This window comes from Neopelma chrysocephalum, unplaced genomic scaffold (genome assembly GCF_003984885.1).
Source record: "Neopelma chrysocephalum unplaced genomic scaffold, ASM398488v2 Primary Assembly neopelma1_75, whole genome shotgun sequence".
Lineage (NCBI taxonomy): Eukaryota > Metazoa > Chordata > Aves > Passeriformes > Pipridae > Neopelma > Neopelma chrysocephalum.
In genome coordinates this window covers 647432-674209 of record NW_020897736.1, presented here as the reverse complement: position 1 = coordinate 674209, position 26778 = coordinate 647432, and the positions used below count along the sequence as shown (strand labels likewise).

Sequence of the window (26778 nt, the reverse complement as noted above, 5' to 3'; positions counted from 1 at the left end):
GATTAACGTCGGTGAAGTGTGTTAAGAAATTGTTTCTCTTAGCTGATAGTTTGAGATTGCCCAAGCCCCCTGTTTTGTACTGGTTTTGTGGGGGAGAAGCAGAACTGTCTGTGTGGCTGCTGGTGAGCCAGGCCCAGGCTGGCAGGGTGCTGAGGCTGGTGGGAGCTGGGCAGGGCTGACTGCAGGAGGGCACTCAGCAGCTGTTGGCATTGGGGCCTGGGCACTGTGTGATCCCTGCTCCTTGGGGGCTGTACATATCCTATAGACTTGCTGGTTTTTTTCTGATTTTAAACATTCATACATTTCTCCACAAATGTTCTCCTCTAAATAAAATTAGTATGTTGAAATGCCACATTAAAAATCAAAGGAATTTAGATGTAGGTATCAGGTCATGTTTTTTTAATGTTATGAGTTGGAAGACTTGCAAGAGGGAAGATATATTTATTCTTTTGCTCACTGAGTTGCTGATACTCCTACTAGATATAGAGAGAAATCTTGAAAGTAGTCATATTTTATTTTGAGACTTGGTGTAAGAGAAGTATTTGAAGTTTTTTGATGCTTTTTTCCCTCTGATATCCATGCAGACATTTTTACTAAAAAAACCTGAGCTGTTTCTGATAATCTTCCCTTTTATGGTATCTTGTATTCCTAGTCATGTCATTGCCTTGTCATGAATTGGAGAGAAATTTCAAACTTACAGTCAAAGATTTTTTTCAAAACTAAATTTGAATTATGCCACCAAGTATAATTTTAAATTTTAACCTGGTTACAATTACCTAGTAAAGAACAAGATGTATCAAGAGTTTGTGTTTACCAGGATGATATGTAAAATGAATATGTTTGTACTCTTAAAAGAAGTCTCAAATATTGATAATCTGCTTTTGATGTGTGTTGAGACTGGATGCCAAGTTTATCTTGCTAAAGCCTTTAGTACTATGCATCTAGAATGATTGAAGTTTATAAAGTAGTATTGCTAGTTTAGATGTTCGGATGTTCTTGGTGACTGATCTAAAAGTTTTTCTGTTCTTTGTAGGCATTAAAATTTGTAAAGGTAATATGTTAATCATAGAATAGCTTGTGGATTTATGGAAGATTTCAGCAAATGTTTTCATCCTAAAGTACCAAAGTAATTGAATCTCCTTTCTAGTAATTTTTTTTTATTTAGCATGTGAAACTTAAATGTCAGATTTGGCTGGGAATTGATTTTATGTTAATTCTTAAAAAAATTCAAGCAGATTTTGTAAAAAAAAAAAAAGAAAAAGAAAATAAGGTAATTTTTTTTCACACATGAGTTAAACAGAATTACCTTTTGTGGTTTGTACCTGTCAGGCTTTTGTGCTCTGGCTTTCTTAGCTTCTGGCAAGGCCAGAATTGAGAATTTCTCGTAAAATAATTCAAAAGCAGCAACAACAATAAAAAACCCCAGTAGCTTTTACAGGTTAAGGAACATGAAAGGTTTTTTATTTTATTTCACTAGAGCCGACAGTTGTGCCAACCACGTCAGCTCGAGTGGAGCCGCAGGTCGTGAGTTCTGCTGCCAGTACCAGTACCTCTACCTCAGAGCAGGCCTCTGATGCAGCTCCCACCATCTCCACCAGCCAGCCCTCTGCAGCTCCAGAGACGACTCCCAGTCTTCCCAGTGGCAGCACTGCTGGAACTTCAGCTGGAGGTACAGAAAAAGAGCTTTCTGAGCTGTTGTGTTGCTTCCGAGTGCAAAGGAGGTAGAGGAAGTTCATCACATCCTCTAGATTAAATGGCATTACTGCAACGTGACAGTAGGAAGTTGAGAGGACAGGAATCTGAAAAAGACCATTGATTTCTCTGCAAAGATAAAGGAAATTGTGCTGGAGCTTTCTGCTTTTGCCTGTTGGAATGATTTGGTTGTACCTAATGAGTCACCTCCTTGCTTTCTGAGGAGATGGAATGTAGTGCACTGGGAATTCTCCCCTCGCACTGTGTTACAGAGATGGGGGTTTTTTAATGTGTTGTAAGGAAGTAAAGGATTCCTTGAACCTCCTGCTATAGATCACCTCCTTGGGAACACATTTATACAGACCTGTACTAGAGCTGGGCATACAGGCAGCACTCATAACAGCACTGGAACGAGGCTGCCCTGTCTGCAGGTGAGGGACAAAAAACCTGGGCTGACCTCAGGAATTTGAGGTCTCTGCACACTAACTACAGGGAGAATCTTTTCTCCTTTCCCTGTTGATAACATGCCTTAAATCAGTGGAATAAGGCAAGTGTCAGTTCACGTCCTCCAGTGGTTCCCATGAGTACATCCCCTGAACTATTCGGTTTTGGTTCATTTGTCAGGCATAGCTAAATGTTATTTTTTTGTATCCGGTGTGTTTTATTTTAGTCTAGATCCATTTTTCAGTTGGTTTATTATTTAATCATGAAGTACAGAGGGTTTTTTTCTATATTAAGGCACTGCTTTACAGTGATCAGCTTTACTAATTTCTTTCACTTGAATATGAATTTTCTTTGTCTTCAAGATGACATAAGAAGAACTGCATCTAATACAACACTGGAAACCGGCCCTCCGGCCATGCCAAGGTTGCCATCCTGCTGCCCTCAGCATTCTCCTTGTGGAGGACCTTCACAGACTCATCATGCCTTGGGGCACCCACATCCAAGCTGCTTTCAGCAGCACGGCCACCACTTCCAGCACCACCACCACCACCACCACACCCCTCACCCGGCTGTGCCGCTCTCTCCCTCCTTCAGTGACTCCAGCTGCCCCGTGGACAGGCCTCCCCCCGTGCCTGCCCCGTGTGGGGCAAGCAGCAGTTCTGGCACCACCTACCATGACCAGGCACGTTTCACTCTTGTGGCTCTCTCACAATCACACCTTGTGACTTGGGATTTCAGGCTATTACAGATAGGAGAGGATAGAACAGGGTGCTGAATTATAAATTATTCTCTTGCTCTGCATTGGGCATTATAGAAGGGTACTTAAAAGGAGGATTTGAGCTATAATATAGGAATGCAAAACACTGAAATTTTGTAGAAAGTTACAGTCTGGCAAGTAATCATTGACAGTTGACCTCTTGATGACTATGATAGTGACTGTTTAAGCAAACCAAACATAAGCACTTTGAAATGACTCTGCCCATCACAGCAGTTTTGCAATGCAAATAATTGAGCTGCTTTGAGAGAAGAAAAACATGAAGTCTAATGTTCTGTATATAAAAGGTATAAAAGAGTTGTATCTCTAAAAGCATTGTTTTTTAAGGCTTTTTCAGTAACTAAATCACAGCTTTAAAACAATACAGTTATAAGAAAGAACAGTACAGTGCAATCTTAGTTTACAACATGCAGAACTATCAGTCTGGTTACAGTTTGAAGTGTAATAAATTAGGCACAACTGAAAGGCTAAAAGCAGGTTTTGCATCCAAATATTTCAATGCACGTAGCTCCCATATACTTACTGATTTATGCATCAGGGGTTTTGTTGGTGTTTTTATGGTTTTGGTTGGTTGGTTTGGTTTGGTTGGTTGGTTTTTGTGAGGTTTTTTGTGGGTTTTTTGTTTGGTTGATTTTTTTTACAGAATCTATTGTAATGAATTTAGTCTCTCACCAGATGCAAGAACTTAAGCATAAGAAATGTTAACCACGTTTAAAGAATGTTCCACAGTTAAGCCTTAAAACTTAAAACATCTGCTTGTGATAGTAGTAATTTTTATTTTTTTATAACGTCGTGTTTGAGTGTGACTTTGTTTTCAATGTCTGAAGAATTGCTTGAAAAAAGCTGGTTTGTTTGCGCAGCAGGCACTGCCAGTGGACTTAAGCAGCAGTGGGATAAGAAGTCATGGGAGTGGTGCTTTCCATGGAACGTCTGCTTTCGATCCCTGCTGTCCTGGCTCTTCGTCCCGAACGACAATCTACGGGCACCAGGCTGGGGCTGGGCCCAGCCAGTCCCTGGCCATGGACGGATATGGATCGAGCATCGTCGCTCAGCCCCAGCCCCAACCTCCTCCTCAGGCATCCCTCTCCTCCTGTCGCCATTACATGCACTCTCCTTGTAAGTACTGATGGAACAGCTGCCCTGGCAACATGGGAAAAGCTCTTATTCTCTGCCTGCACTCATCTTAGAACTGGCCTAGCAAAACTCATATCAGGAAATGTATTTGTGTAGGGGATTTGAACAGGATCAAGGGTAAAGTTAAAATACCTTCTTCTGAGTGACCATAATAACACTGAGAATTCAAAAATGTATCTACTATGAAAATATTTTTCATCTCCTTTGTATTCTAACAGTGGCTTTTTATTTAATTTTCCTTGGTTGGTCCCTTGTCCCATACCCCCAGTGAGTTCTGCTTTAGCAAGCTCAGTGTCATCTCGTTTGTGATTTGGTTTTTTGGGTTTTGTCTCTACAGAATAGTGAACTTGGAAAGGGGCAGGGATTGAACTTTTAAAGTTAAACAACAAACATGAAATAAAATTGGGAGGGGATTCTCCCCATTGACTCTACTCTCCTGAGACCCCTCTTGGAGTACTGCATCCAGATTTGGGCTCCTCAGCACAAGGACACAGACCTGTTGGAGTGAGTCTGGAGGAGGGCCATGAGGTTGCTCGGAGGGCTGGAGCACCCCTGCTATGAGGACAGGCTGAGAGAGTTGGAGTTTTTCAGCCTGGAGAAGAGAAGGCTCCAGGCTGACCTTATTGCAGCCTTCCAGTACCTGAAGGGGCTCCAAGAGAGCTGGAGATGGACTTCTGACAAGGGCATGTAGTGGCAGGACAAGGGGGAATGGCTTCCAACTGAAAGAGTAGCCTTATATTGAGTATAAGGAAGAAATTCTTCCCTGTGAGGGTGGGGAGGCCCTGGCACAGGTTGCCCAGAGAAGCTGTGGCTGCCCCATCCCTGGAAGTGTTCAAAGACAAACTGGATGTGGCTTTGACCAACCTGGTCTAGTGGAAGGTGTTCCTGCCCATGGGAGGTAAGTTGGAACTAGATGATCTTTAAGGTCCCTTCCAACCCGAACCATTCTGTGTACATTTCTCAGTGTGTATCACACAGATTTTTTTTTTTCTTCCTTTTGCCAACACTGGCAAACAGAATACTTTTGGCTGTAGGAAATGTAGGTTTCTTGTAGGGTATATTGCTAGAATCACTTTATTTAAAAATTGCATAAACACATGTTCCCATGTTGCCACTGTTTACACTAGTGTAATAATACTGAAGCACCTGTGTGAAGATACTTTTTAAATTAAATTTATGTCAAAACCTGCTACTGACCAAATAAAAAGCACCTGATGTTTTCATTGCAGATGCTTCCTTGACCAGACCTCTTCACCATCAAGCTTCTGCATGTCCTCACTCTCATGGAAATCCTCCTCCACAGCCACAACCTCCACCTCAAGTAGATTATGTTATCCCTCATCCAGTGCATCCCTTCCATCCTTCAATCTCCTCTCATGCATCTTCTCATCCTGTTCCACCTCCACCACCAACTCATCCTTTAGCCAATGCAGCTGCTCCGATCCCACAGCATCTTCCTGCAACACACCAGCCTATATCCCATCACATCCCTGCAACAGCCCCTCCAGCACAGAGGCTACATCCTCACGAAGTGATCCAGAGGATGGAGGTCCAGAGAAGAAGGATGATGCAACACCCAACGTATGTCACAAATGTACTCAGAACAATATCTAAACATATAATTCATTCCCCTCAGGTTTGTAAAATGTTGCATGTGAATCTCAAACTGTTAATTGCATGGTTAGGAACTGTTAGTGTCAGACCATGGTGAGGAGTGTCTTTACCCACCGTCAGTCACGAGCGTTAGGAGGGAACCTGCTCCGTTCCATCTCCCAGTAGTGTCTCCAGGTAAGGCACCAGTGGGGTATGGAAGACAAGGGGACCCTGTGTTTCTTTTGCCCACTGCTCATCCTCTGAATAACAGGCAGGAATTCCTTCTCAAGCTTAACAACCTAAAAGTACATCATAAGCTCTGTTCAAATATGTTCCTTGACAGCAAGTTTTGCCTTGAGATTCTTTTTATCTAACTAATGCTTTAAAATTAAATGAACAATTTATCAAAGGGACTGTTTACTAAGTTTAATTCAGATTAGATACCTGCATGTCTTTAGTATGCCTTTATGTCTTTAGAAGAGGAGGAGGAGATTGATCACATTCATGTACAGATATTACACAATGTTGAGATGTAGCTTTGGTGGTACTAAGACATGCTCCTGTTGTTGCTTAACTAGAGTCATTACACTAGTGTCAACACATAGCAGGTCAGTAGTAGCTTAGTTTTCAATCGTGTAGTAACTGAAATTACTTTGATTCTGGAGATAACACGTTTAAATATCCAAGGGAATTTCAGGAATGAGCTCTCTAGTTGTTGTTCCTAATTTTGTTATACAAATTTTACTCATAAGCAACTTAAAACTCATTTAATGCTTGAAGAGAATTTTGCTTTAACTGCAACTTTTGAGGCAGTTTCCAGGTTATTTACAAAAATATCTATAGGCAGTAACTGCTCACAAATGGCACATGACAGACTAGGCAGTGACTGTGAGGCAGCAGGATATTTAAGGAAAATAATAGCAGTAGTTATCTTATGAGATCTGGAAATTTTCCAGTAGTTTGAGGATTGGAATTGTGGTTATTGACATTTCTTAGCCTTTCTTAACATTTCCTTTCTATGTACAGAAATTGTAGTCAAATGTTGATAGTAGTTTTTTTCTTGACATTCTCTCTGAAGTCACCAGTCCTGGGTCAGACAGTGCTGGTTTGCTCAGTGACATTTCTCCTCTGTAGTTTTGATTTGTAATCGGATGGAACTGTTTTGCCCTTGGTCCTTCTATTCCCCTCTAATCCTCATACAAATTCCATGCAAAAATCAGTCTCGTAGGTGTCTTGGCCCAACCTCATATAAATCAGATTATACTCTGACAAGCAGAAACTTGTGCCTGTTTGCTCTGTTATTGAGTACAGGCTTGAGACTGCCAGCAGGCTTGTGCTTCCTTCAGTTCCATGGCCTGGATTCTCAAATTGTTCTTAACATGTTGTTTCACCCTTAGTTTCTACAAATAACATAAGGCATAGTCTAGCTGGTATTCCTTCTGTCTGACAATGTGGGAGCTTTTCAGGATTGGAGGCAGAGAATGGTTTGAGTCCCCTTCTCACTGTCATGGATCAAGTGTGGATACAACAGCTGGAACTTCTTAGAGTCTTGGAATCAGCCATAAAATGTGCAGAAGGCAGTGGATCAGGGTGCACTGCATTTGTCTGACATATGGGCTTTCTGTTTACTTTAAATCTGGTTACCTGCTTGATATAAAGACTGTGGGATGAACAACCAAAGAGTGTTACATTTATAAGTTATTTCTATAGTTTAAATATGGGGGTTTTTATTAAAATGTGTTCTTCCAGATTTTTCCCCCATAGTTACTTGATAAACTGAAGGGAGGTGAGACTAGAAGTAGGTTCTGCTGATAGTCCTGCTCCTGTGTTGGTCTGTGCCATTGCAGAAAATGAACACTTCTCACATAATTCACACAGATTTCTCTGGAGAATTGTCTCTCTACAGTGATTAGAATAGTGTGCTGTTAAGGAAATTTTTACCTCTCTAGACATGTAAATTTACAAAGTGTCTAGTCTGCTTTGGCAGGTAGTTTAAGGTGGTACAGAACCTCAGGAACATGCACTGCTTTTAGCAAAATCCAAGTTTCTAGGTTGAATAAAACTCCATCCTTTCTGCACAGAAAGCAATGGAAAGAAAATTACTAATCCATTTCTTCTTGTGACTGGGAAGTGATAAAGTAACAAAAATCAGCCAGCAGGGTTTTTTTGAATTTTTTTTTTTTTCCAAATCCATGGTGGTTCTATACCAACTGGCATGGAAAAAAGCTGTGTGCTCTTATTACCTGAGCTGTGACACCTTTCAAGGAAAATGTCCTCTTGTTAGTGTATTAAGTTTCCCCTAATTACTTTTGCTGGTATAGTTTTACTAGAAATAAACTGCAGCAGAGCTGGAAATGACTCTGAATGTGAACATGGCTGTCATGTGGCCTTCTCTTTCCTAGCTGCTCTTTGAGGTTAGGATTAAACACTTTGTCAGCCTTCCTGTAGTTGTGTTTGCTGAGTGAAGGACAGATCCCTGCAACTGAAGCTGGCTTTGGTTTTGAATATGAAATCTATGTTATAATTAGTTTCTAACTTATACCTAAAGCTGAAATTAAAGTACTGCATGGGGAGTTTCTTATTTTAAAGGCATTGTAGTAACTCAGTCTGTAACATTTTGGTTATAGATGTTGCTTTGTTGATATTAACAAATATGTGGCAATAACTGTTGCTGGTTTCTGTTGTTTAGACGTGCTCACGAGCGGCCTCCTCCTCATCCTCACAGAATGCATCCCAATTATGGGCATGGGCATCACATCCATGTGCCTCAGACTATGTCTTCCCATCCTCGCCAAGCTCCAGAGAGATCTGCCTGGTTAGTAATCAGACACTGTTTGAGCTCTTTGGGACTGGGACAGAAGGGCAGGATGTGCTGATCAGTGCTGATAATGCTGGCTGGGATTTTAAAATGTGCCACATGCACCCATAGCTTAAAATTTGTAGATGTTGATATGGCTTTGAAATACTGCTTTGAGTACTCAGTGTCTTAAATATATTTGTAGCGTTTTTAGAGGCTTGGATTTGAGGTATGAACTAGTGTATTCTCTCTCCTCTTTTTTTGAACTTACTCAAAATTGCATCAGGCCCACTTATGAAGCATGCACTTAACTTCCACAATATATTTATTATTTTAAAAAAATATTTTGGACCATTAGGGAAGAGCTGCACGCTTAGCAGCTGCTGTTCCCACAGCATGTGCTGCAGAGAAGGCTCCACAAGGATGATATTCTTGGGCACTGCAAATGTGGAGTCATCTCAACTGATTTCTCATAATAAATCTTCACAGCTGTTTTAAAAAGAACATTCACTTAGGGTAGGATGTCTTTAGTGAAGTTTAAACAAGGTTAGAAAAAAAAGATCCGTATGTAAACCTGTTATTGTAGCTGTACTGGGTTGTAGGTTTTCCTAAGCAGTGGAATTGTACCTAGGAGGCAAGATGTACCTTTCCTGTAATGCCACTTTCATTCATGTGACAGGGAACTAGGAATTGAAGCTGGTGTGACTGCAGCTACTTACCCTCCAGGGCCTTTGCATCCTCACTTGGCCCACTACCACGCACCTCCTCGACTGCATCACTTGCAAATAGGGGCACTCCCTCTAATGGTAAGGACGGAGCTTATGAAAAATTATGGTCACTGCTCATTGTCATTTTGTTTGTCAGGAGAATTGGACATGTGTACATCTCTGCAAAGTGCTTCAGCTGAAGAAAAGAATACCTCACTGTGTCTGTCTGTGTGTTACTCCCAGCTAGGGAGCTTGAACAGGCTCATTGTGTGATAAAACAGGACATTAATATTTCTAACTTCAGCTCCTGTAAAATGAAACATACTTGAATTAAATTGTCACTTGCATTGCAATGCATTGACCCTCTGCATCTGATTTTTAAAGTTCAGGTTCCTCTTTATTGAGTTTTGGATTGTTAAAGGTACCAACTTTCCAATAAGTGCATGAGAATTAGTACTGATGCTTTTTTTTAAGGTGTATATGCAGCACAACTAGAATTCCATCTAGAGATTTGATTGTTTTCAAATAATATTTGTTATTCATCAACCTAATTCTGTGTGATAAAGTATATGATTTTGTAGCATTAAGTGTTTAAAAGTAAACCAGTGGGAGAAATGAACCCAACTCAAGAGAGGTTACAATTTACTAAAAAGATTACAATAAATACAATGATACAGAGAAAACTGGTTTTAACCCCCAAAGACAGATGTGTAACCCATCACCCTGGGACAAGAGCAGAACAGTGTTTGTTGGCCCCTGTGCTGAGCACCACATGGCCCCTGGGTGCAAAATAAAAGGAAAGGAAAGCTGTTGGTCTGGCTGATGGTCACAGTCCTGTGGAGGTGACGATCACAGGCCTGTCCACAGTGGCAGTTGTAGTCCTGTTGAAGTTCTGGTCCTCCTCTGGATCCAACGAGTGGTACCAGAAGTCCCAGGGCTAATAAGTCAACTATGGGATTTACTTCTATTATTGCTGTGAAGTTTCTAGACACTTCAGAGTTCAGAGGATTCTTATATTCCAGTGTGATGAGAAACTAGTTGTATTTTAACTTCAATTGGGGTATTCCTACAACTAAAATGTTACATGAGCAAGTAGTTGGGACCCCACTGTTGGTTGTCTTTTTAGTAGTAGAACAGGAGAAAGCTCTGATAGGAAACTTCTGAACTTTGTGTGATAAAGTATTTTAGGGACTCCTGCCTTTCTGCTCAGTAGCTGCTGTTTCTAATTGGTAAAAGAGGCAGATGAAATAAGGTTCTTTAACTCTCCGTAAATTTGTGCATATGTTTGTGTCGGGATATTCTAATAGTTACAGTGGTAATTCCTGAGTGTCTGAGTGGAGCTGAAGCTCTTTGTATCTTGAGGCCTTGTACACACTGTACTGACAGCATGTTTTATTATGAACAGACTGCTGTAAGCAGCACTTCCTCAAGTGTTTGGGATCTGGCTTGAACCTTGCTGAGATCAGATCGAGTGTTACGACTTTGAAGTTGTGTTGAGTCTGTGACTAATTTTAGATGTATTCAGATTACATGCACTAGGTGAAGACAAAGGCAGGTTAGAGCACCGCTAGAAGTTATATGTGCAGTGAGTTCAAAGCATTACAAATGCCTTTTGATTATTCTCCCTCTCTATGGCAATAATAAAAGTCAAAGTTTTCATTTGCATGTACGTGAGAGTACAGTGGATATGTCAGCAAAATTGATTTTTAATAGAGAGCAGGTAGTCAGTGGAGTTTTTCATCTAACAAACTTAAAGTTCAGCAAAAGGCAACAGATGAAGTGCAGCTGCCACCTTTTTGGTTTTTTCTGTGTCACTTCAGGAATAGGGACAGGGGAGGAGAGGCTGAACTGTGGGCAGAGTCCCTCTGCTAAGTGGGTAATGTTCTGAGGAGGGCTTTCTTCTCTCTGTAAGTACAGACAGTACTAAATAGAAATTTCCAATTTCCAGTCATTAGTGATGTTTTTGATGCAGATGTCATAAACTGCTGCTGTTCTTTTAGTTTGTTTGTTTGTCTTGAGAGGGAGTTGTCTTTTAAAGTAATTGATGCAGTCAATCAACTAAAAATTTGCTTAGTGTTGAATCCACTCTCTGAAATGCCATGCAGCCCTGTTGGCAGTATGCATTTCTCCTGTGGAGTACTGAAACCCCTTCAAACTACTGCCAGACTGTAAAGGGCATAATGGATTTTTTGGGCTTTAATGACGTTAGGATTCTGATATTTTAATTGGATGCAGATAACCTGATCTTCATCTAGTCAGTGCTGGAATGTAGACTGCAGTTGTAATCCTCAGGGGGACAAAGTGATGCGTGGGGGAAGATAATCAATGTTCATCAGCTTTGACAGACCAAATAGAGGGTCAGGGAAACAAAATCTCCTTTCCTCCTAGCTTGGGTGAAGAAACTTTGCCCTGTTTAAGTGTTACTTCTGGAGGGGTCCTAGATTCAAAGCAGTTAGGAAGAGCTTGCTTCATATCTGTGTAGACAAGGGCCAGGCTGTTTCCCTCCTGGATTTAACACAATTACTTCGAGTGTGACCGTGGCTTAGAGTAGTTTGTGTTCCAGTTGTTACTGTTTTAATGTGGTGTGTGTGCTGAGGAAAGATCTGTCAGATGAATTCCATTGTGGGCAAATATCCCTTCTGCTAAACTGATCATTTTTAGGAAGACTCGAGGATCAATGCATGGCATAACTAATGAAACATCAGACAAGAAAGACACAGGAGACCAAGGCTTTTTGTCTGTTCCCTCTGTTCTTCCCTGATGCCAGTGTTTGTTGTTAAAGCCACTTCAATGTCTGTTTAGTCTGAATGCCTTTGGCTGCTTTTTTGGCACTGCTGATGAAAGACTATTTGCCCTGTACCAGTAACCACATCTGGGGGGACAGGATGGCAGTTTCTGTAATTTAATAAGCTGACATAGGTGTTAGAAGGAACATGACTTTTTCATAGTGAACTACATACCAGCCTTAATTCTGATTACCATAGATACAATCTACAATTTTCAGATCATATTATGGTTAGTAGTGGGAGGTGGTGCTGGGTGGTGTTTTGTGGGTTTTTTTTTTTTAGTTTTGTTTCTGTTTTATTAAATATATCTTAAAATAATGGAGGCTATCTACATGATTCTTAAATTGTTTCAACTACCTGTTAAGCAAAGAATTAGCATACAGGGTATGCTGTTCCAGCCTCTTGATTCCAGTTTCTTCTGCCTTTTTGAATAGCGTCCTGTTGAATGGGAATTTTAGGGGTGGGGAGTGTGGAAGGGGAATTATTTGGACTTTGTAGTTCGCTAGTATGGTGTAATAATAAATCTCTTTAGAGTTGGTGCAAGCCTTGAGAAGACTCCTTAATTTATCTGTGAACCTCGACTACAGCTTGTCGGTCAGAGGGAGTTGTTTGAATCATAATTTAAAACAAAAAAAAAACAAAAAAAAACCACAAAACCCCCTCCCCCAAAAAACTAAATGAAAACAAAAACCAAAGAAAAACAACAACAAAGAAAAAACCTCAAAAAACCCTAAAATTTCTTCTGGTACCTTAAGCTCTCTCAGGTGTTACACATCCAGCTTTCAATATGCTGTGCCCCCTTTTTCTTCTGCAGAGCCTGACTGTTCTATTCCTTTACCTCCTGAATGATTCAGAGTGGTTGAGGCCATCTTTACACTTAGATGTGATAATTAGGAGGGGTTTGGAGGTACAGGACAGTAGGTTCCAGAACATTATGGTAGATGTGTGCTGGTCAGAATAATATTGCTCAGGGTGTAGACATGCAGGTGTTGCAGCTCTAAGAGATGCAACTGTTCTGTGCCAAAGAAGCAAACAAATTCCTGTAAAATATCTGAACACTTAAAGCTGTAACTTGGTGTAGTAATAGTAGTTAAAGATGAACTTTAGGTTAGCCTTGATTAACTGCATCAAATACAATTGCATTTTTTGAGAAAACGGACTTTGGTCATGCAGCTTCTACTTCTTTTCTTAATATCAACATGAATTACTGTTCTTTGGGGTTTTTTTAGAATATAGGCTTTTGAAGAGGCTCATTTTATGTTCCCTTCAGACACGGGTACAGCTGGGTTTTATCTATGCAGCAGGTGTTACTTGTTCCTTCATCAGTGTCTCTCTATGAAAACTGCAGCTTTTCCTTGTTCAAATTTGACTTAGGACATTAATTGATTGGCTTTACTTCCTTTTGAGTATTGATAGTAGCTGAGCAGTGAACTGAATAAGCTTACTGTTGGAAGTTGTTTTAATATATATGAAGATGACACTTAATATGAACCACAGAATAGAAGGTTGGGATGGACAAGATAAATAGTACCAGACAGTGGAAGAATCTCTCCACTGACTGTGGCAAGTGAAAAGCAGAAAGATCCTGCAAAGACAGAGGGTAGAAGGGAAGAAAACCTCCCCTGCAGTTCAGCTGTTTCAAACTGTTTCAGAATGTTTGTATTGTAAACGGCTCAGACTTGGCCTTGGATTTTTTTAGTTGCTGCAGATTTTTGCAATCATGGGAAGTGTCAATAGAAAGTGCAAAACCAGAAACAGATGATTCTTGTTCTACAGGAAAAAACTTGTGCTGAAATTTGTAGGTCCAGAGTATATTGCTTTAAAATATATATATTATTTTGATTGTATCCAAAAGAATATATTCAAGCACTTTGTGCAGACTGGCATTGCCTTTAACTACTTACATTCTTCCTTAGTTTTAAACTTCTCCTTTTTTCTTAAGTTCAATATGAAAACTTCCTGAAAATAAACTTAATTTGTGTGTGAAACTGTTTCAAGAGAGCTGAAATATTTTTGCATTTGAAGCTTGATGGTAATTGTGAAAAAGACTTTAGTAAGACTGCTCTTAGTTGGGCATTATTGATAGTTCTCTCTTGCCCACTTTTCTCCATCTTGCATCACAAATGTACTCAGTTAAAATCTCGCTGTATTAGCAGACTGCTTATTCTGCAGGTGTAAAAGAACTGGGCTTTTTCTTGCAGAGATGTTTTTTCAAAGTAGTGTTTTACTTGGCCAGAAGTATAAGCTGTACTCCCAGGATATTTTATAAAAGAGCCTGTACACAATGTATGTTCAGATTATTTTGCAGAGTTGTTATGCCATCCCCATCAGCATAATATGAAGGCCTGTTTGTCAGCATGAAAATATATCATCCCACATGATATTTCTGTTGTCTGAGTTCAGGAGTTTGTTCTGGTATGTGCTCAGAGAAATTCCTGGATTTGTAGTGTTAAAATTAAATTTAGTAGGTTTCTTAAATAGTCTCCAGTAGCAGAATTTGTTGCAAATAGGAGACCTGTCCAGGTGCACGTCACTGCAGTTGGCAAACTCTGACTGGTGAGGCAATTGGAACTGTAATTACTGTAATTGGAACAGAATTACACAATACACCCAGGACTTTGCAGCTCCTGTAATGGTGCAGTATCTGCACTCTCACGTGTATTGCTTTCCAAAGGATTGTTTTCAAATCCTGGTCAATACCAAAAGCAGGCAGTGAAAATCACTTCTGAGACTTGGGTTAATTTTTGTCAGGACTTTCCCTTCCTCTGAGTGGTGGCAATCGATTCACAGTGTAATAACAGGCAATAGAAGCTTCCAAATGATGCCAGACAGTTCTATGCCCAGTAGAAACCTGGGACAGTAAATATGTTCACAGTGTGAATGAGTGACCCAGTTATTTAAATGTGTTTTCTGTAATTGGAAGCCGAAGTAGAATTACACACTAAAATACAGCATGAATCGTAAATCACTGATTATCTGAGACAGATTTCTCACAATGTAGTTTTTACAAATTATCATATTTTTAATTCACTCCCCCAAACTTCCTTTGTTACAGCCACAGTTTGTGTGGATGCTTGAATATGGAGTGTATTTAGAGTTACCTATGACTTTAGATTAGAGTTTTGAGTGTTAATTATCTGCCTCTAATTTTGAAGTGTGTCTGAAGATGTTCTGTTGTTTTGGGTAAGATAAGAATTTTGGCTGTTTTTTTCAGTCTCAGTATTAGCCTTGTTTGTCCTGTGGTACTGAAAACTTAAATTTGTGAATCTGTAGCAAGTCCTTTTCACAACTTCATGTGTAGCTGCTAGGTGTTCTGTTTACAGAAATAGGTAGATATTTTTGGTGGTTTATACAATGTAGTTTGAGGTTTTGAGACTTGGGAATTGAGTCCAAGCCACATGTAATGCAGATGGGGAGAGATGATAATAGAGGATCTGGTCTCACTTCTGTTCTGCTCCTGGTTATGTTTAGAGGGCTCAGAGTGGTGTTTGCGTTGGGCTTTCAGTTGGAATTGTTTGCTCAGGCTGAGGAGTATAAATAAGAAGTCAATGAAAGCCAAAGGAACTTTAATTTTGTGAAGTGAACAGTAAAATACTGAGACTGTTCTGAATAGGTTTAACTGAACATCTGCTGTTTGAATAGGTACCAGACATGGCGGGCTACCCTCACATCCGTTACATTTCATCGGGATTGGATGGAACATCATTCAGAGGCCCTTTCAGGGGCAATTTTGAGGTTTGTAATAGAAAAAACTAGATAAATGTCAAAATGTGTCATGAGGGAATATGGGGAGGGTGTATGGTAGAGCTAGTTCTATATATAGATATAAAAGAATCATAAAGAAAATCCCCTTTATTTCGGGAATGCCCTCACCACAGTGAACTGGAACAAAAGCACCTTGACCAGTGGGTCAGTGAGAGGAGCCCTGGACAAGGCAGGCTTAGGTGGTTATTAACTGACAGGACATCTTGCTCTGCCCTCCACCCATTAGCAGGATGGAGTATTCACATGATATACTGGTAGAAGGTAGTGGTGTCTCTGAATAACTGTGCCAGGATCCTCCTAGCAGGGCTGAAGCTTGGCCACTGTAACAGTGCTGTCCTGTTATGTAGTGCAGGAGCTGAAGTGCAGTGAAGAAAATAAAACAGGAGAAAACAAAAGGTATCAGATGCAGAGAGTTAATGACCTAGTCCACTGAAAACCTCTTCAGGGACATCTCATGGTTCCGATAAACTCATTGCTGGAGAAAAATAAATCAGTCATTATATTTCAACTTAAGCAACTTTTTTTATTCTTCTAAGCCTTAATGACTGTTAGAAACTAAATATTTACATAGTGTATTTTAATTGCGTTTTCCTCATTAGACACAAAAGTACATGTGAACATACTGATAACCATTCCTAGCTGACAAAAAAATTCTAATTTTTTTAGTAGTAAAATAGTGTTTCCCCATAACTTGAAATACCAGGCAGTGTTGTGTGGGTTTTTCTACAGAAGCCCATCACTTTTCCCACACAACGTGCTCTTTTTGGCTTTGCCTGTATTTGAGTAAGTTGGGAAATAAGAGTTTGTCATTCTAAAATTGGAAATGGGTTAAAATAAAATTTAGTATTTACTCAAGGTAGTTGAAATAATATTTTTTACACTGTTTATTCCTTCATGATTTTTAGGAGCTGATTCACTTGGAGGAACGATTAGGCAACGTTAATCGTGGAGCAACACAGGGAACTATAGAAAGATGCACATATCCACATAAATACAAAAAGGTGAGGGTTTCTCAAACTGTGGCCTGTCTCTGATAGTTCTTAGAGCATGTAATAATGGTTATGGTTAGCTTAAACCTGCAGAAATGTCAGCTTCAGGGAGTGCATGTTTTCTCTATCTTGAAGTTTCAAGGACTGTAAACGAAGCTTCCAATGCCAATTCTTTCCCAAGGAAAATTTAAAATTTGTTCCTTAGATAAAGAGCTACTGTAATGTGAGAAACAAAAGCGGTTTGATATGATTAACTTGTCCAGCAGTTATGAGAACCCTTGTGAGCAATGAAATAACTACTGGTAATAGCAAAATTGTCAACAGACTTCAATGAGAACACATAAAATACGTTAAGACTATTTTTTGCAATAAATTGTTCCTGTACCTGCTTGGTATGTATCAATTTAACCCTTGCTCTGATTACATTATTGGGACAGTGGGAAGGTTTGAATCTGGTACACAATTTTGAGAATTGAGATTGTCTCTCAACTGGAGTTTAGTATATGATAATATAGAATCCCATCCACACTGACACAGTTCTTTCACACTTGATAAATAGTGACTTAAGATATCAGGCTTGAAAGGATTTTTTTTTTCTCTACATGAATGACATTAAGATATTTATACATAGTAAATAAAAGGACTGGTTGCAGCCATATTAAATTAATATATTCACAGTCCTGCAGACTGCTGTAATTAACAATAGTTAAGTCTAAAATGTCTAAGTTTTGCTCCAAGTGCTGGTTCTTGATTCATTTTGGTTCAGATACTTGTGAATAAATATTACAAAATGTTTTCAAAGAAATATGTGTTGAATATGTATCAAAAACAGATTTTACTCAGTTTGTCAATAATGTCATCTCTACTAATAAGGTAACAACTGATTGGTTCTCACAGAGGAAACTGCACTGCAAACAAGATGCGGAGGAAGGAACAGAAGAAGACACAGAGGAAAAGTGTACCATCTGTTTGTCTATATTGGAGGAAGGTGAAGACGTCAGGTAAATAACACTGAATATCACAATGTGATGTTAAATGTTCTGGCTTTGACACCACAGTCAAATATGGCACACTTGCAGGACTGCCTGGGGGAACAGTTACCATTAAATAATGTCTGTTGTTGAACTAATGAAATAAAACAAGTTGCAACTGCAAACACATTGTTAAGTCTGCCTTGTCTTTAGATAGAATGTAAAGTTATTTTATTACCGTCTTTCATAAGTTGACTGCCTGTGTTATGAGCCCAAGCTGATACCCTGAATTAATCACAACTGTCACTTTTAGTTTTTCTGGAGTTATGCTACTTAAGCTATAACAGATTTAAATCAGTCTAATACAGTGGAATCCAGTTGATGCTTGACTTCATTGCCCATATCCATTTCTTCTTGGAACTGGACAGAATGAAAGTTCAACTGGAAAGGCTGTGAAACTTTTGGGCAAGCATGGACCTGCAGAAAGAACAGCCCTGAGTAGCAGAAGCCGTGTTGTGTTGTTCCCGTGTGTGTGTGGATGTGGAAATGCTGCACTAACCCCCGTGTTTCTCTGTTCTGCTGACAGGCGCCTTCCGTGTATGCACCTTTTCCACCAAGTCTGTGTAGATCAGTGGTTGATTACCAACAAGAAGTGCCCCATTTGCAGAGTGGACATTGAGGCTCAGCTGCCCAGTGAAAGTTGACACTGCTTTCCAGAACTCTTGTCCTCCCGCTCGCTCCCTCTCATCCCTCCTGGTACTGCAGTCAACCAAAGATGGCATGACTTACCTGCGCAGGTTTGGAACATTGAACCTTAGAGTGCTGGCTCTGCTACATGGTACAACTAATGCTAGACCTACAGTTTATTGTAGAAGACAGTTGAGTTTCAGTGTATTTATAATTTTTTTTAAATTTATTTTTTTTTAGGTTTTACATTTTTTTTCTTTAAATTCATTACTGTATTTTTTGCATGGTTCCTTGTATTGCATTTGTTTGCACATATTATGGGCTTTGTGACCCCAAACTTGCAGGCAAGATTAGCTGCTTTAGTAAGTAGAATTGTGTGGTCTCTTTCTTTTGGTTTGTTTTATGTAGTATCAAGCTTTGAAAGTATGATTTCACTCATTACTAACCTCGAATTCCTTAATTTAATCAATCATATATTTTAGTTTAAATGTATAAAGATCATCTAGAAAAGGATAATATTATGTATTGAGACATTCCTTAATTAGGAAAAAATGGCTGCTGTATATTTACAATATCAGTTCTGAGTCAAATAACATCCTTAATACTGGGAACAGAATATGGACTATATTCAGTTTGACTGATACATATAGCATACTCATCACCAGAGTTTTTGTCTGATCAGATTTTTGTGTTTGTTTTTAAAATTTCAGCACAATGCAGATATATTTGAATGTCAATATTAAACATTTAGACTGCTGTTCAGATTGTATTTATCATTTTCTTCTATGTCTAGAAATTTGAATCCCTAACTTAAATATATGCTGCTGTGAAACAGCTCTAGTGAACACTAAATGTTGATTTCAGTTAGCTGGATTGTAGATACTTGCAGATTGAAAGACTTATTAGGGAAATGGAAAAGGAGCTTAGAATCTGTTTGGTCTTCTGCTAACTTAAGTTGAAGTATCTGCGCACATTGAGGGTTGGTTTTTTTGTTTTTGGTTTTGTTTTTTTTCTTTTTGTTGTTGCTGTTTGGGTTTTGTTGTTGGTTTGTGGGTTTTTTTTAATATAAAACCATTCAGTAAGGACTTAAAGCTGCAGGGTTTTTGTTTGGGTTTATATACATGCATTCGTAGAATTTCTAAGGATTCCAGGCGTGTCTTGGGATTTTTATTAGATTTAAAGTTAATAAAGTTAGCTAAATCCACTTGTCTCTTGTTTTTATTTTTCATTAGTAAATTGAAAGCCTGTAAATTTCTGTAGAAACTGAGACACAAATTATGTGGTTACCTAGTTTTTGCCTTGATCATAGATTCCCTCTTTATAAATTACCAACAGTCCATCACTGATTGAAGTATTTTCTATAGTTAAGATTTGCTGCATAATATAGTATATAGAATTAAGTTATAATGTACTAACATTTTGCCTTTGGAGGAGGTTTTAATCCACATCAGGATCCAAGTTGCTCATCAACACTCTTTCACATATAATAGATTATAGTTTATTTAAATGTGCTCAACATTGCAAAATGCAAATGTGCAAAAACATTGGGACAGTATTACTGTCACTTTGGAAAAGCTGTTCCTCGGGGATCATAGATAAACATGTTAACTAGCTTGCATTAAGCCACCTGCTTTGTAAGTGGATTGAATAATAAATACCTTCAGTTTCTCTTGTCTTTGTCTTTCATAATCAGATGATGTGTACAATGGTTTACAGTAAATCTAGAGGATAAACTGTTATGTTTACACTAAAAAATGATCCATTTATAAATATTACCTTATCTAATTTGATGCCTGTTTCTGTGTGGTTCAAGCAGCTTCCTTTTTTTTTTTTTTTTTTTTTGGCTGGCAACAGACTTAACAACTCTGGCACTGAGGCTTTGAGTGGAGGGAAATTTTATTCCAGCATGTATGTGATAAATGGACCTTCTCAAGCTTCATTGTGTTGCTAGAACTGAACTGAAAACCACTTTGTGCTTGTAAATGGGGGATGAGGGAGAGAGGCAGCCCAGGATCTGACTGCTGCAAACCCTCCCGTGGGTTTCTGCTAAAGCTTTTGAGCATGGTGGCTGTAGGAAATTCAGAGTGACTGGAGTTGGAGCTGCCTTGCTAAAACTGAATAAAAGGAGCTGGAAGGACTGAACAGACACTTTCTGTTTTCCAGTGACTGAAAAGAAGGGAAGTTAGTTGACCACTAATGTTTGAAGACTGATGATATTCACTTCTAAAAGTTTCCAGGAAGGTACTTGAGAGACATGGGACAAAAAACCCAGGGCCTCTAAAATAATAGATGCCGGGTATCTGATAGAATCTATTTTGGCTTTGTTACACGGCAAAGCAGCACAGGTTTGGAGGATTTTTTTTTTATTTTCTTTTTTTTTTAGGAAATATTTTATGGGTCTGATTTGAGTACCTGGTACTAGAGGTATTTTAGTGGTCCATGATTTGATTTGTTTTATAACAGCTACTGATACTGTCTTGCTTTTAAATGTATGCATAACATTGTAATGTGATGTTGAACACTTTTGTCAGGAATCACAGTATTCTGATCTTAATGCTATTGCAGGGGCTAAAAAGCTGCAGCTTACTTCTGTTCCAGAAGGTTGTGACTTAACCGTAATTTAAGAGAAGGAGAAAGATTAGGCTTTTCATTTTGAAAATTTCCACCACTTACTGTGCTTTATATGCTTAGATGCATTGCCTTAAGTTTTCTGCAGCATCTTTGACTTTGAAGATAAGATTCTCAACAGTATGCATTAAATTACTTTTCATATAAAACTCCATTGTCAAAAGAAATCCTTTTGTATGCAATAAATAAAATGTTAGACTGGTATCATTCAAAATCTGTTTCTTATGCAAGTTTTTTTTTCCTTTGTCTTCTCTTGCTCTTTAAGTCTTGGTCCTTAAACATTCCTTTGGGTACATGTATTAAGTGTTATGGGTACTAACTGAGAAAAAGTTACCTCAGTGAAGGATCGACATTGAGCCTCAATTAATTATGTGGATAAGCAGTCATGTGGAACTTTTGGAATTCAAAGCCAATTTGGGGGGATTGCAGAAGAATTGTAATTAGACTTTTCAGTCAGTTTAGGCAACTATTGTAGTTTTTAAGTCTCTGAATCTCGGGACTCGTTATTAAATTAACTTAGTGAAATATAAAGTAGAAGCTGTAACCTGCAGCTGTTTGGACTGGTTTCCTGCAGGGCACTGTGTGAAGCTGCTCCTTTGACCGAGGTCGGTCTGCCCTGGGTGGTCCCGCTGGTCCTGCAGTGCTGGCCCCCACAGCTGCCACCCATAATGGCCTCGAGGCGCAGGTGCCTCCATTGTTTCGCGGGCCTCTCCCCAGCTGTACAGGGCTGTTACCTGGCTGTTCCCCGCAGTGCCGCTGCTTTTGGGGTTAAAACGTCCTTTTTTGGGGCCGTGGGCGGGGCCGATCCCCGAGGGCGGGGCCGCCCTCCCCTCAGGGCCTGGAGCCGGAAACGGCTCGGACCGTTTCCTGCTGGGGCGGAGACTGGGCGGGCGGGCCAATGGGACGCGTGCATTGTACGAAGTTAGCCAATGGGAGAGCGGGCCGGGGTTTAAAGGGAGTCGCGGGAGCGTGCGGCCGCGGCTACCGGTTGTGCTGCGGAGCGGAGCGGGTCCCTCACACTGCTGCCTGTGCCCATGGCGCTGCCCGCGGCGCGACGCGTCCCTGTACGTACCGCGGCGGGGGTCGCCGAGCCGCCCGTGGGCCTCTTTACCCTCAGGCGGCGCGGGGGCCGCGGGCTGGGAGGGCGGGGGGGTGGCTGTGGGCGCTGTGTCCGGCCGGGACCCCGCGGTGCTGGGGCGGGTGCGGCAGCGGCCGGGCCGGGCCGTGGCGGGGGCTGTGGAGCTGTGAGGGGTGTGAGCGGCCTGCCCCGTGCCCCGCAGAGCGGGGCCTGCCCCCGGATCCCTCCCGGCCTTGGCCGCCCGCGCCTCCCCCGCGGAACGGGAGAGAAAACTAAAGCTGTGGAATGGGGGAGGTGTGGGAAGGGACTGCAGAACCTTTCTCTGTGGTGATCGTCTGAGGGTTTAAACTGAACTCCACGAGAAGCATCGACTCTGGTGGTTTCTTCGCTGTGCATAACAAAGGGTATCGATTTTTGCGTGTATAGCCTAGTTTTTAATTTATATGGTATATATCTAACAAAGAACTTGCTTTTTGCGTCTTCTTGGGAGTGCTGCTATAGTTACAAAGTGTGTAAGTATAATAAAGGGTGAAATAGGAGGTGAGCGCTCCTAACCTCACCAAGTATGAGATCCGGTGCATTGCTTTAATTTTACAGCACAGTTCAGAGAGTGCAGGTGCTCTGAAACCTGTACAGAGGAGACTTTCCTCTGAACGAATGTAGGAAATAAAAGCTGGTTGAGCAATGGATAGCAGGCACACGGGTACAGTGGTGGTAAGTGTGTAATGGAGTTGGGCATTGGCAAATCTTTAGTCTCTGACTCTTAAGCTTTTGGAATTTTACCGTTTTAGGTCACTAGAGGGATGGAGAATGCTGTGTCTGACCTTAGAAGTAAAGCAAAAACTCACCTTCCTGGCAGAAGGGCTGCCTTGGAAGAAATCGGAAATAAAGTTGCAACAAGAGGAACACGCCTAACTAAGGTAAAGGAACATTTGAAATCTCTGTCTAGGGAAGAGTTGGCCCACTGTACTAATAATAGTTGTTTTCACTACAGAAAACAGAATGCCCCAAAGCATCCATAAAACCTCTGAAAGGACCTAGCAAGACCACAAATGGAATTGTACTGCGTAAAGCTCCAGCTGCTGTGAGTCAAGTAATTAAAGAAACTGATGTTCCAAAGGTAGGAAGTGATGATTTCTGTTTTGATTTTTAATTTGATTTGCAGCTTGGAGTTCTGACTTCAGAATAGTTTGTCTGCTGAAAAAGCAAAGCCTCTGTACTGAGGTTTTGGTTTAATGCATGTTGTACCTACAGGCTGACATTCCAAGCGGCAGAACAAGCTGTTGAAGTACTGGATGAAGTTTCTGCTTTAGCTGGCAGTTACTAGAAGGTTTTTGGATTCTATTTGTGTGACATCTCAGTGAAAACTTGCTGCACTACAGTGCAAGCTTGGCTTCAACTTGTCTAAAGAAATTGTAGTAGTAATTGGAGAAACATGGAAACAAAGGAACGGTGAAACTTAAGCAGTAGAGACGTAAGATGTGTTAACAGGCATGGTGTGTTCTCAGGCTTTGTCTCCTGTCCCTATGGATGTATCCATGCAAGAGGAGGATTTGTGCCAAGCCTTCTCTGATGTGTTGCTCAACAATGTGGAAGACATTGATGCTGAGGACTCAGAGAATCCCCAGCTGTGCAGTGACTATGTCAAGGACATCTACCTGTATCTGAGAGAGCTTGAGGTAGGACGTGTCCCATCTGCACCCTGCCTGCAGCGTGGGTGCCCTCCCTGCTCACACAGCTCTCTGTCCCCACCCCACAGCTGCAGCAGGCTGTCCGCCCCCAGTACCTGGACGGGAGGACCATCAACGGGCGCATGAGAGCAATCCTGGTGGACTGGCTGGTCCAGGTGCACTCCAGGTTCCAGCTCCTGCAGGAGACGCTGTACATGTGTGTCGCGCTTATAGACCGCTTCTTACAGGTAAGATACCTTTCAACTCGTCTTCAGATCACAAGACTTATTCAGTTGCTGTGTTTTTAAATGAGTTTGGGATTTATCCTTTATAAATCTAAGAACCTGCAAAATCTGCTCTCTGTGTAAGAGCTATTGTAGTGCACCATCTTAACTCTGAGGCTGCCGCCCTTTTTGAACCTGTCAATACAGACACTTCTGACTCAGAGTTTATGTTATAAGAATGAGCACTGCCATACTGTTATAGTAAACTGATAAATTTGAATCTGTTTATTTGGAGTTTGACATTTTGGGTCCTGCTTTTTAAATTCCTGTGTTGCAGAGTCATCCAGTACCTCGCAAGAGGCTTCAGCTGGTGGGTGTAACAGCGATGCTTGTAGCTTCAAAGTACGAAGAGATCTTGTGTCCTGATGTAGCAGACTTTGTTTACATTACTGACAATGCCTACACCGGCAGTGAAATAAGAGAAATGGAGATGATTATTCTTAAAGAATTGAACTTTGATTTGGGGCGACCTCTTCCAATTCACTTCTTAAGAAGAGCATCAAAAGCTGGGGAGGTGGGTGCTTGTCCTTGTTATCCAGCACTTTCCTATATTTGTAAAGTCTACCAGGATTGCTCCTGGCATTTTCATCATGTGATCTTACTTGCCTTCTGCTTAAACGCTGGATCAGGAAATACTCAGCTCTGAAACTCCACCGTGTGGAGTAACACGGCAGTGTCACTGTGGCAGCCAGTAGCAGCTCACGTTTGTATTTACTGGGGCCTGTGTTCAGTCTTAGTGGCACTAAACATTAAACTAAACATACCCTAGAGAGAACTCTTGCTTTTAATCTTTTTAATCCTGTTGATCAGGCTATTTACTCAAAACCAGTGTTGCAGTTATTTGTAACTTCTGGTTGCAAATACTGTTATTTAAGAATCAAAAGATAAGCTTTCTCTTTGATCCAACCCTTTTTTCCCCACCTCAAGTGAACTGTCCACACTTGAAGTGGGCTTCCAATTACCTCAACACACCACTGGGTAACTCGATGTAATAAGGTTCTCTTTAAGTAACTTTACCCTTCCCCTCCCTTGGTGTGTGTTACAGAGGAGCACGTGTATCCCCAGTTGGACACTGCAGTACCTGCTACTGCAGTTTTCTGTTAAAATCCCTTACTTGGCTTTGTGTGTAAATTCCAAATGGCTGCTGGTCTAGACTGACTGGGACTGGTCTGGATGTGGAGATAAATGCCTGTTAGAGAGGATGGCCCCTAGACTGCAGTGAAGATTTTGCTGACTATTTTTGTCTTGTTATTGAATACAATAATCAGTTCTGAATTATTATGATCAAGTGGAGTGAAACCTTGTGTATTAACAAGCTCTCAATCTGGTAGGCCGATGCTAAGCAACACACTCTGGCAAAATACCTGATGGAGCTGACACTGATAGACTATGATATGGTCCACCATCGTCCTTCAGAGGTTGCAGCTGCTGCATTATGCTTGTCCCAAAAGATCCTGGGACATAACAAATGGGTAAGTATTTTAATCAAACTTGTTGTGAGGAGTTTTTTCTTCAGTCGATGGAAATGAACCACTAAAACAAGTACTTCAGAAAATTGTGTTGAAGTTGGTAACAATGGTAATAATGCTGGTGCTCAAATGACAGTAAGATTGTAGTGGTGTATTTCTTTTTCTACCTGCCACTATACATTAGGCTGTCCAACTATCTTTTTCAATATGAACACTGTGGTATGAAAGGATTTTTCTCTTGAAAGCACAGAAGGTCACACTGTAAATAAAGGTAGATGTTCATAATTCTTGCAGTATATGTAGCATAATGAAATCCTGGACCATGAATAGTGAATTGTAATTCAGGTAGAGGTTACTCTTGCAAAAGTTGCTTCTTTTAAAATCCCCTGCAGTGTAGAAGTTTGGTCCTTGAAATTGATATGTCCAGGCTTCTGCACATCACAAGTTACTCTGGATCTGTCATTTAAACTGACAGCCACAGTTTCCAGCCCTTGAGGCTTAGCTTCAAGCTAAGGGTGTTTGCTGCCTGAAGTGGCTGTGCCTTGAGCAGCACTTCCCCCTTCACAAATCTCAAGTTTCCTACTGTTCTGCTGCAGGGCACAAAGCAACAATACTACACTGGGTATGCAGAAGACAGTCTTCTGATGACTATGAAACATATAGCCAAGAACGTGGTCAAAGTAAATGAGAAGTTAACAAAATACACTGTAAGTATAATGACTTAAGTCTTCTCTTTAATGTTTTTAAAATGTCTTTGCTGCATATTGTGGCTTCTCCTTAGGTAAATATTCTGTATGCTATCTGAAAGCATATACTGGTCTGACAAGCCTGTGAGAGGCTGTTGTGTTAGTTTTAACACCAAAACATTTTAGACTAACTGTGCTCTAGCTACTTTAGACTGGTTCACTTCCAGTCTTGTTTGCTTGTTTTTCAAGCAGTCAGGCTAACTGACCCAAAATCATCTGCCTGAACACAGGTATTGTATGTGTAAATCTTTTGTAACTGTCCCTCTGCAGGCTGTAAAGAACAAGTATGCAAGCAGCAAACTCATGATGATCAGCACCATCCCTCAGCTGAGCAGTGAGATAATCAAGGACCTGGCAGCATCTCTCCTATGAAAACCTTGGGCAGCCAAGGCCTGATGGGGTGTGTGTGCACTTTGTCTTGTCTGCTGAGGCAGAACTACTGTTCTTTGTACATAGAATTCTCCAGCCCTCCCACAGACTCTGCAGACTCACCCGGAAGGTGATGTTTTAAACTTGCTCTGTAACACAACTTTCTACCTACCAATAAAGCTCCTCTGTTTTCA

General features: G+C 40.6%; 2 protein-coding genes across 6 annotated transcripts in view; both read left to right on the top strand.

Annotated features, from left to right (window-relative positions):
- The window catches only part of RNF111 (ring finger protein 111), a 54032-nt gene extending 32850 nt beyond the window's left edge, over positions 1 to 21182 (top strand). For 4 of the 5 annotated variants that reach the window (XM_027688316.1, XM_027688319.1, XM_027688317.1 and 1 more), the window contains 10 exons: positions 1478 to 1669; positions 2499 to 2818; positions 3772 to 4027; positions 5275 to 5626; positions 8328 to 8453; positions 9115 to 9241; positions 15571 to 15663; positions 16599 to 16694; positions 17556 to 17683; positions 18240 to 21182. In XM_027688316.1, the coding sequence (XP_027544117.1) occupies positions 1478 to 1669; positions 2499 to 2818; positions 3772 to 4027; positions 5275 to 5626; positions 8328 to 8453; positions 9115 to 9241; positions 15571 to 15663; positions 16599 to 16694; positions 17556 to 17683; positions 18240 to 18357 (1808 nt within the window). In that variant the 3' untranslated portion in view covers positions 18358 to 21182. The remainder of the gene's footprint in view (positions 1 to 1477; positions 1670 to 2498; positions 2819 to 3771; positions 4028 to 5274; positions 5627 to 8327; positions 8454 to 9114; positions 9242 to 15570; positions 15664 to 16598; positions 16695 to 17555; positions 17684 to 18239) is intronic. The other variant, XM_027688315.1, reaches the window with a different exon arrangement.
- A 729-nt stretch (positions 21183 to 21911) lies between these two features.
- CCNB2 (cyclin B2) lies at positions 21912 to 26778 on the top strand. Its single transcript, XM_027688741.1, has 9 exons — positions 21912 to 22032; positions 22838 to 22966; positions 23041 to 23166; positions 23555 to 23725; positions 23806 to 23964; positions 24278 to 24514; positions 25332 to 25472; positions 26066 to 26176; positions 26486 to 26778. The coding sequence occupies exons 1-9, from the start codon at positions 22003 to 22005 to the stop codon at positions 26585 to 26587; spliced, it is 1206 nt and encodes a 401-aa protein (XP_027544542.1). The 5' UTR covers positions 21912 to 22002; the 3' UTR covers positions 26588 to 26778.

Coding starts and splice junctions, on each gene's coding strand:
- CCNB2 (XM_027688741.1), top strand. CDS start 22,003: ATGGCGCTGCCCGCGGCGCGACGCGTCCCT. Junction 25,473..26,065: donor TCCTGGGACATAACAAATGG/GTAAGTATTTTA, acceptor GTTCTGCTGCAG/GGCACAAAGCAACAATACTA. Junction 26,177..26,485: donor AGAAGTTAACAAAATACACT/GTAAGTATAATG, acceptor GTCCCTCTGCAG/GCTGTAAAGAACAAGTATGC.